The following is a 9269-nucleotide window of genomic DNA, read 5'->3' on the forward strand; positions in this document are numbered from 1 at the left end:
CCTCTGCGTCCAGCCCAGGGTCCTGGGGGTGTACTGGAGAAGCCTGGTGCAGACCCCTCTGGACAGGCCCAGGCCTCTTCCTGAGCCCGAGAGCTGCCTCCCCCCAACCTGGCATCATGCCCCAACCCCTTCCTGGGGCCAAGCATCTTCCCTCCACCTTCAGGGCTTGGGAGCCACATAGGCACTGCCCGGGCAGGTCCCTGCATGTCCTGGCCTTGCCTCCTGCCCCCAGAACTGTCCCAAACTGAATGTCATTTTGACAGCTGGGTCCCGGAATCAGGACATTGTTCTAGGATTCGGGTGGGTATTACCATAAACTGTTCAGAAAATGAACTTCTGTATATTTTACTAAACAAAAAGCTTTTACAATACTCTGTGGCTTTCTCCCCACCCTCGGTACAGAGTTGATGGTGGGGGAGGGGAGGGGAGCCCCCGCCTGCCGGGTTTCCCAGACCAAGCTGCTGCTCCCGTGGAGAGTGGAGGTAGGGCAGGTCCGGAACATTCTCCATGCAATGCTGGTACCATCCAAGGAGAACCAACCCAAGCCAGAGGACGGGGCACTGCACGACTTCGTCTTTGGACACACTCGGAAAGGACAAGTTTGCCCAGAAAGACCACAGGCTCACGCTGGGCACGCAGGGAGCAGCCGGTCAACAGATGCCCTCCTGGGCCATACTTGACCCTGGGGCAAAACAACAGAAGCAGAAACCAGCCCCAGGTTGCTCAAAGGCTTCCTCTAGACCACAGCTTGGTAAGAGCCAGATGCCACGTTGCCACGTGGAGTGTGGTTTGGACCCACCGGCCACCCACACCCTTGTGGCACAGAAGCCCCCACCTCCTTACGGGGGAAGGGCTCCAAAGACCTCCAAAGAGGGTTTCAAGTCCCTCCACCTGCAGGTCCCCAAACCAACCCAGAAAACAGACTCCTTCATCGTGGCCCACTCTGTCCCCAGGGCCCCCCTAGAATTCCTATGCCAGGACACAGCTCAGACACAGGACAGTGGTGTCCCCTACTGTGGTGGCCTCACTCCTGGGGGGAAGGGCTGGGGCACACGCCCGGTCTCCCCTCCAGGCAGGGCCAGGAATGACACCAGCATCTCGGAAGGGCCCGCGTCACCACCACCAGTTGAGAAGACCAGCTGGCCAGCGGCAGGAACACGTCTGGGACAGGGAGGGTAGGTGCCTCCAGGGACTGTCACAGCTCGTTGTGGAGGGGCCGGCACTGGGGGGAGAGCTTCTCCTCCAGGACGCCGTCAGGGGCGCACACCCAAGGGTCCTGGGTCTCCCACTGCCACTTGGCCAGCTGGGCCTGCAGCGTTTTGAGCACCTGGGCGAAGCGCGGGTCGCCAGCCAGGTTCTGGGTCTCGTGGGGGTCCCGGCTCTGGTCATAGAGCTCCCAGCGCGCCCGGTAGTAGTAGTGGTGCAGGTCCTTGTACCAGCGCGTGGGCTGCCCGGCCGTGGTGCGGTTCAGGAGGTCCTGGAAGGTCGGCGAGACGTAGAAGTCCTGGTCGATGGGGAAGGGCATCCGGAAGCTGAGGTTGTGCACGAGGCGGAAGTTCCGGTGGTACACGGAGCGCATGGGGTAGGACATGGTGACCTCGTGGTGGCTCTGGCTGCCGAAGACGGTGGTCCAAAGGGGCTCGACCTCCAGTGCTGGCAGGAGGGACCGGCCAGTAAGCCGGACGGTCTTCGAGCCAAAGATGGCGTAGCTGGGGTAGGGGATGGAGAACCAATCCAAGACGGTGGGCGCGAGGTCTGCAGAGCAAGCGAAGGCTCAGCGCAGCGGCCCCAGGGCCCAGGAGCCTAAGCCACTCCAGGAAGCTGGTGGCCACCTTGTGAGGTCAAATCCCCAACGGGGAGGTGCAGCTTCGGCACCTCCCACGGTTACACTGTCTCTCTGGGCCGCGATGCCCTTAAAGGTATAGCAAGAGGCCCCGACCTGGTGACATGTAGGACCTTTCTACAACCCCACAGACCAGAAAGGAAGTGCCCTGTGTAGGGAGGCCTTGTCTATTCCTGCTCCGTGGTGTGGCCACAGCACTCCCGACTCACGGTTTGGGGCCAAAGAGAGAAATGTGGGCCCTGAGCTGCAGGGACCAGAGTGCACTACTGCCCTGAGCCCGCCCTGCCTGGTGGCCCTGCCGGGCAGTGGGCAGGGGTGGTGGCTTCCGCCCTGGGCCAAGGGGCTCACCCCGGGCCCCTCACAGTCTTCCTGCACCTGCAGGTTTGTCTCTAATGGGAGACTGGACGTCCCCAGGCCTCTGCGGACAAGAGCAGGGTCACAAGGTCCCCAGGTCCCCAGGCAGGTGCGACAGGGAGCAGCGATTCTCAGAGAGGGTCCCTGGGCCACAGTATCCTGTCACCCAGGAACTAGTGGGACATGCAAATTCTCGAGCCCTACCCCAGGCCCACAGACTCGCTCTGGGGGTGCCATGTGGGTACTAATAAGCATTCCAGGGGACCCTGGTACTCACGTGTGGTCTACTGGAAAAGGCCACGGTTTGGAGAGCCGTGAGACCGTGAGACCCAGGCTAGAATCCTAGCTGGTGCTGCTGACACCTGTGTGACCCTGGGCAGCTTATTTTACCTCTGAACCTCATCCTTTCCACCTGTAGGATGGGAGTGTCTGTCCCGTCCTCACCCAGGTGGTGCGAGAACCACATTCGGTAAGGGGTGCAGAACAACGTCTGCTGCGAGGAGGCCCCGTCAAAGGTTCACTTCCGCCCCCTCCCCTGCATGAGACAGACAGAGCCGTACCTAGGAGGCTCACGTAGGCCTCGCTGACCTGGCCCCAGCGTTTCGGGTGCTCCGGGGATGACACCAGCAAAGGTTCTGCAGTACCCGGCCAGTACAGGTTGGTCCTGCCGCTGGGGAAGGGGATTCCGTTGTCAGACGTGAAGATCACCAGGGTGTCGTTCAGGACGCCCGCTCCGCGCAGCTCCTGGAGCACAAGTCCGACCCCTGCAGGCGGGGGTGGGGGAGGGGGAGCAGGGCTCAGCCACGGACACGATGGCGGGGGCGCAGGAACGTGCGCAGACTCACACCTCTTCATGCAGCTGCTGGACCCTGCAACACCCTGCAGTTCCTCCCACCAGCTGGGCCCCTTGCCTAGCACCCACCCAGAAGCTAGAAGAGGGAAGGTGGGACCCTCCCCTAGGCCTTCACGGGGACAGCCCTGCTGACACCTTGATTCTAGGCTTCCAGCCGCCAGAATGGTGAGTGAACAAATTTCTGTAGTTTTTTTCTTTTTTTAAGACAGAGTCTCACTCTGTCCCCCAGGGTAGAGTGCAGTGATGTCATCACAGCTGACTGCAACCTCTATCTCCTGGGCTCAAGTGATCCTCCTGCCTCAGCCTCCCAGAGAGCTAGGATTACAGGTGTGAGCCAATGCACCTGGCCCAAATTTCTGTAGTTTTAAGCCACCCAGTTTATGGTTCTCTGTTACAGCAGCTACAAAACACTAACAAGCCCCGCCAAGTTCTATATTGCATAACATAGGGAATTCCAAAGCCCCAAATCTGATCCAGATCCCATTGTTGGAAAAGCATTTGGAGTGTTTGCCCAACCTGTGGGCCCCCAAGGAAGCTAACCCAGGAGCAGTTCTGCGTCAGGGAAGCCCAGGAGTGGGTCCTGACACCACGCCCAGGACGGGGCTGCCTGAGTCCAGCCCACACCCACGCCTGGCTCCTTCTCTGAATGTGGTCTCTGCCCAGTCCAGCCCCGGGCCTTCCACAGCGAGACCTGATCAGACTGTGCTGCTAGTGGGACCCCCCCACCTCCCCGGGCTGAGCCTGACCGGCTGAGAGGCGCCCGGCCCAGGACGGGGGACACAAGCCTTGGCACACCCCACTGCCCAGCCCGTGAGCCCACCTTGGTCCATCCGGCCGATAGTGGTGTACTGAGCTGCCAGATCAGCTCGGGCCGCTGGGGTGTCAGGGACGAAGTAAGGCACCTGGGAGGCAGAGCCACGCTTGGAATAGGTAGATGGGGGAGGGGGAAGAGATGCTGGCCTTCTCCCCAGGGCCCGGAACCTTCTTCCTGCGAATGGCCAGCCTAGAACAACTCCTGTTGGCAGCATCACCCCATACCTCTGGGGTGGTCTGTGGCCCTGCAGATGGGGGCCTGGGCCCAATTCAGCCAGAGGGTCTCTCCTTGCATGCTAACCTCCCACCCCTTGGGCGAGGGCTGCAAGCCCCCGGGGCGGGGGTGCCTGGACTTAGGGCTGGTGGGCACCTGGGAAACACAGTGAGGGCCCTCCTACCAGCACGTCCTGGGGGCTGTGGGTCTGGGGGGTCCAGTCTGGGATGCGCCCCATGCCACTCTCCCCATTGCCAAACTTCTCACAGAAGGCTCCGAACTGGGGCTGGGAGTGCCCGCAGCGGTGGGGGTCGTGGAAGGCAACGTAGAGGAAGAAGGGCCTGCACATGGGGAGAGGGGCTTCGTGTCACGTCAAGGGGCCAACACACACCTGGGCAGTACCTTGACTCTCTACCTGGGAAGCCCTGGCTCTAGGCAGAGACACCCCTCCCAGCTTTGCTCACTTGCCTATATCTGAAAGTCTCCCTGTGACCCTCACCGCCTGTTTCCCCATATCCCTTCTTCCTTGCATATCTGGAACCTTCTCTTCCATCCTGTCTGTCTCCCCCACCACGAATCCCAAGTGAAGACTCTGGGACACACACCTCGGGCTAACGACAGGGAGGTCTGGCCGTGTGAGTGAGGGGCAGGGGCAGGTGCCCCGCCGCATACCTGTTGTCCTGGGTCTGCAGGAACTTCCGGACTAGCAGCTTAATGCGAGTGATGTTCCGCCCCACCTGGAGGACAGAGTCGTTCTCCTCCGTGTAGGCGAAGTCAAACGGGTACACTGCCTCCGGCCCCACGTGTTTCTTGCCGATGATGCCTGGGTGGGGTACACGCCTGTCCAGAGCCCCTCGGCCTCCCACTCCCTCTGTTCCCTTCTCCATCCCCAAGCGCCCAGGCCCTGGGCTCCCCTGGGCCCACAGCCCGGCCAGGAAGCCCAGGCCCAGTCCTTCGGGACGAGTGCTCCGGGTGGGCAATTTGTGGGCTGAGGACGGCTTGGGACAAGGCACCCGGCCTCCCAGGCCCTGGCGTCAATCCCTCGTCTCACCCTGCACTTGGCTCGAGGCGCCTTACCTGTGCGCACGCCGGCTTGACTGAGCAGCCGCGGCAGGCTCCGCACCGTGTCGAAGGAGCTGAAGTGGTGCACGCCCTGGTGCAGCCCGTACATCCCGTTCTGGTGCTGCGGCAAAGACGTGTGAGGCCCGGCCGCAGCCCTCCCGGGTTCCCGACTTCGCCCTCCCACGGCCCCGCCACGGAGACTTTCTCCACCTCCCCTCCTAGCCCGAAGGCCCACAGGTCCCTCCCGTGAAAGGAGGACCTGGGCGGGAAAGAGAAGGATGCGGAGGAACGCGGGCCAGCCGCAGGGTGGCTCTGGCTTTCTTGTGCATTGCACTTCCCAACTTTTCCACTGTGATCACACGTTGTGGACAGAAATAGAGCCAGAGAAATACAGTCTTTTTATTACCTAGCTACTTGACGTCGTAAAAGAAACCGTGCGTGTTAAAAACTCAGACCGCCGTACGTGAGGAAAGGCCCCCCGACCGCTGCAGCCCATGTCCAGACGCCAGCGGCTCACAGTCCCTGGGCGAACCTTCCAGGAGGCGTCTGCGCGTCTGCACACGATCTGCCCCTCTGAGCCTTCCCTCAGTGGCAGCCCCTCGCGGACGGCACGCTTGCTCACGGTGGGGCAGTATCATTGGCTCACACATCAAGGGGAAGCGCCTTCACACACCCATGTTCATAGCGGCGCTGTTCACAACCACCAAAGGTAGAAGCAACCCACGTTCCCCTCCATCCCCTCCTCCCGCCCCCCTGCCAACCCACCTGGGGCAGGCCGGTGAGCAGGCTGGCACGGCTGGGAGAGCAGCTGCTGACGGAGGTGAAGGCGTTTCGGAAGATGAGGCTGCGGCGGGCCAAGGCATCCAGGTGAGGGGTGGAGATGGCGCTGTTGTTGTACGCGCCACTCTCAAAGCCTCCATCATCCGCTGGGGAAGGTGGGAGACAGGGAGGACAGGGTGGGCTGGGGTCAGGAGGGACAGCACAGGGGAGTGAAGGGGCCTGGCGCTGCGCCGCAAAGGCTCAGGCTGGTGACGCCAGGAGCGCAAGATACCCAGATGGGCATGGCACCCAGAAAGCATGGTTCTGGTATCCAGCAGGCTCGACACCTGAGTGGGTATGACACCCAGAGGGCATGTTAGCAGGTGGGCATGATGCCCAGCTGGCATGGTAACCAGGTGGGTATGATACCTGGGCAGGCATGGCACCCAGCAGGCATGATACCCCAACAACCTTGACATCCAGCAGGCACGCTACCTGGATGGGCATGTTACCGGGTGGACATGCTACCCGAGCAGGGACGTTAGCAGGCAGTGGCTGAGCGCACGGACACAGCACACTCTGGGCAATCCTGGGCTCTGTGGAAGTGGCAGAGGCGGGGCCGGGAGCGCCATGCCCAGGGCACGTCTGAAGATCTGTGTGTGCACATCCCACCACCACCTCTCACTGGTGCTTAGCACCCAGCCCCAAAGGCCCAGTGACCCTGCAGATTGTCAACCCCTTCACCCTACACGAAGCAACCAGAAAAGTGAGGTTGGCACCCGGGCCACACAGCTGGGCAGCAGGCGGCAGAGACAGGCCTTGAACTCCTACAGCCAGAGCAAGCTTCTTCCCTCTGCTGTGGAGCAGAGCACGCCAGGGGCACCCTGGATGGAAGAAGCTGGTGGGAACCCCCAGGACAAAACCTTCCCCAGCTCCCTCAGAGGCGATGCGGTCCTTGCACAGAGGGGTGGCTGTGGCTGGCCTCCAGCTGGGCTGCCATCCTCCACCCTGTGGGACCCACTGGGTGTGAGCCAACGGCCAGACGGAGGGACGGTGGGGTGCCAGGGTGCGACGTTGGGAGTGCATCCTGCCTGCGGGCCAGGAGCAGAAGCTGCCCTTCTCCAAACCCACTTAGAGTGTCTCTGCGCTTGGCTATGGACTGAATTGTGTCTTCCCAAAATTTCTACGTTGAAGCCCTAACCCCAATGTGACTGTATCTGCTGACAGAGTCTTTAATTAAGGTTAAATGAGGTCATAAGGGGGAACCTGATCTAATAGGACTGCGGGCTCTTAAAGAAAAGGAAGAGAGACCCCCGCCCATGTGAGGAACAGTGAGAAGGCGGCCACCTGTAAGCCAGGCAGAGAGCCTTAGTCACAACCGGACCAGGCTGGCACTCTGACCTCGCACCTCCAGCCTCCGGAGCCAGGAGAAATCAATTTCTGCTGTGTTTAAGCTGCCCTGTTTGTAGTACTTTGCTATGGCAACCTGAGCTAAGACAGGACCTAACCCCGGGACTGGATCGCCGGGGATCCCAAAGGAAGCAGTGCTGAGCGGGCCAGGACCTGGATCCACGAACAGATCCTCGGTGAGTGGCCCCGGGAGGTGAGTTGTCGGGAGAGCTGTTTATGTTACCATGAGCCGCTCCAGCCCAGGGGCCACAGTGAATCAGAGAGAGCGGGCTGGCAGGGGGCCAGACCTCAGAAGAGGAAAGAATCTGAGGACTTATCACTTGTCACTGGCCCTGGCACCCAAACAGGAAGTCTTGTGAACAGCACGTGCTGGAGGAACATGGGCTCCTGAGAGGGATGGGGTTGGGAGAGAGGCTGGGTGGGCAGTGGGGGACAGGAGAAGAGAGCTGAGCTCCAGGCTCTGAGGTCTCAGAAGGTTGGGGCAAACATAGGGGTCAGGGGGTGGGCGGGGAGAGCCGGAGGGTCCCCTGCCCGCGTCTCTGGGGTCCTGGGCAGCAGCCCCTCGCCTGGCGCCCCCTCTGGGACCGGTGCCGCAGCTCCGCGAAGCCGCCCCAGGCTCCGGACACGGTGGGTAGGAGTGCGGCGCCGAATGCGGGCGACCCCTCAGACCGGCCGCTCGGAGGGACACACGGAGGTGCGGGACAGCAGGGGGAGACCCGAGGCACCGCAGCGGGCCGCGGGGGCAGGGCAGCCGGGTCGGCACTGCGGCTGGGGGAGGCGAGCGGCCGCTCCGGGGACAGCAGCAGTGGCCGCGGGACAGCGTGCCCGGGGGGCTGCACTCACCGAGGATCAGCAGCACGTTCCGGGGCCGCGCCCGACAGAGCCCCAGGGCGAGCAGCAGCGCGCAGCAGGCGGGCCCGAGGCGGCCCATGGCGGCGGCCCCTCCGGCTCCGACTCCCGCTCCGGCTCGGCCCCGCCCCGCCCACCCGGGCTTGATCCCGCCCCGGATCCGCCCCGCCCCTCGGTCACGTGCTCCCGAGGCTCCCGCTCCGCCCCATGCGATTCCTGCGAACCCCGCAGCGGTGAAGCCCGGAGACCCCGACTGCGGCGCGCGTCGGGTGAGTCTGCGGCCCGTGGGGGGCGGCGAGCGCGGCGGAGGGCGGCCGGCACACGCCAGGGTCGCCGGGGCCAGCCCAGGGTCTGAGAGTGCGGGCGCCTGCCGCGGGGATCCCCACCGCGTCCCGCCCGGGTCCCCGCCTCGGCCGTGCTCGGAGCCCGCGGGCCGTGGACCGTCAGCCGGCGCGGGGTCCCCGCCCTGGACCTCAGGATCGGGGCAGGCGTCGTGGGGTGGGGAGGTGGATTTTGTCCAGAGCAGGGCAGCCCGTCCGGGACAGGGGCCGGGACAGGGAGAGGGGCAGGGGGAGGGGAAGGGAGGGAGGAGGGGACGGGTATTTGTATACACAAGGAGTGCAATGCGCACCACCCAAAGGATGGACATATTTGAAACCGGGGCAGGCGTCGTGGGGTGGGGAGGTGGATTTTGTCCAGAGCAGGGCAGCCCGTCCGGGACAGGGGCCGGAGGGGGGAGAGGGGCAGGGGGAGGGGAGAGGAGGGAGGAGGGGACGGGTATTTGTATACACAAGGAGTGCAATGCGCACCACCCAAAGGATGGACATATTTGAAACTCGGACTTGGTGGGGGGGACCAAGGGCAACATACGTAACCTAAACATCTGTACACCCATAATATGCTGAAATAAAAGAAAAAAAAAGAAAAAGAAAAGAAAAAAAAAGTACATATGGACTATTAAGTAAGACAGACTATATTTTGGTTCAAAATAAGGCTTTATCAAAAATAAAAGAATTTAACTCATACTAAGTATATTTTTGTAATAGAATATAGTTAAAGTAGAAATAAACACCAAAAAGATATTTGAAAAAGAGTCTCAAATATTTGGAAAT

General features: G+C 62.0%; 2 protein-coding genes across 2 annotated transcripts in view; one reads left to right on the forward strand and one right to left on the reverse strand.

Moving 5' to 3' along the window:
• Positions 1-344: 344 nt before the first annotated feature.
• Positions 345-8282, reverse strand: SGSH (N-sulfoglucosamine sulfohydrolase). The gene is made up of 8 exons (XM_012663083.1): positions 8152-8282; positions 5905-6065; positions 5155-5260; positions 4750-4900; positions 4262-4418; positions 3871-3952; positions 2758-2961; positions 345-1755 (listed from the first exon to the last, which is right to left on the reverse strand). The coding sequence occupies exons 1-8, from the start codon at positions 8237-8239 to the stop codon at positions 1196-1198; spliced, it is 1509 nt and encodes a 502-aa protein (XP_012518537.1). The 5' UTR covers positions 8240-8282; the 3' UTR covers positions 345-1195.
• Positions 8283-8366: 84 nt separating this feature from the next.
• The window catches only part of SLC26A11 (solute carrier family 26 (anion exchanger), member 11), an 18788-nt gene continuing 17885 nt past the window's right edge, over positions 8367-9269 (forward strand). The window contains exon 1 of the mRNA XM_012663075.1: positions 8367-8426. The gene's annotated coding sequence lies outside the window, so the exon portion shown is untranslated. The remainder of the gene's footprint in view (positions 8427-9269) is intronic.

Source organism: Propithecus coquereli, unplaced genomic scaffold (genome assembly GCF_000956105.1).
Source record: "Propithecus coquereli isolate 6110/MARCELLA unplaced genomic scaffold, Pcoq_1.0 Scaffold794, whole genome shotgun sequence".
Lineage (NCBI taxonomy): Eukaryota > Metazoa > Chordata > Mammalia > Primates > Indriidae > Propithecus > Propithecus coquereli.

What these genes read in the sequence shown, in the direction of transcription:
- SGSH (XM_012663083.1), bottom strand. Translation starts at nt 8,239, where the DNA reads ATGGGCCGCCTCGGGCCCGCCTGCTGCGCGCTGCTGCTCGCCCTGGGG. An exon ending in GAACGTGCTGCTGATCCTCG is followed by an intron (nt 6,066 to 8,151) that starts GTGAGTGCAGCC and finishes CACCTTCCCCAG; the next exon opens with CGGATGATGGAGGCTTTGAG. An exon ending in GGCCTACGTGAGCCTCCTAG is followed by an intron (nt 1,756 to 2,757) that starts GTACGGCTCTGT and finishes CTTGCTCTGCAG; the next exon opens with ACCTCGCGCCCACCGTCTTG.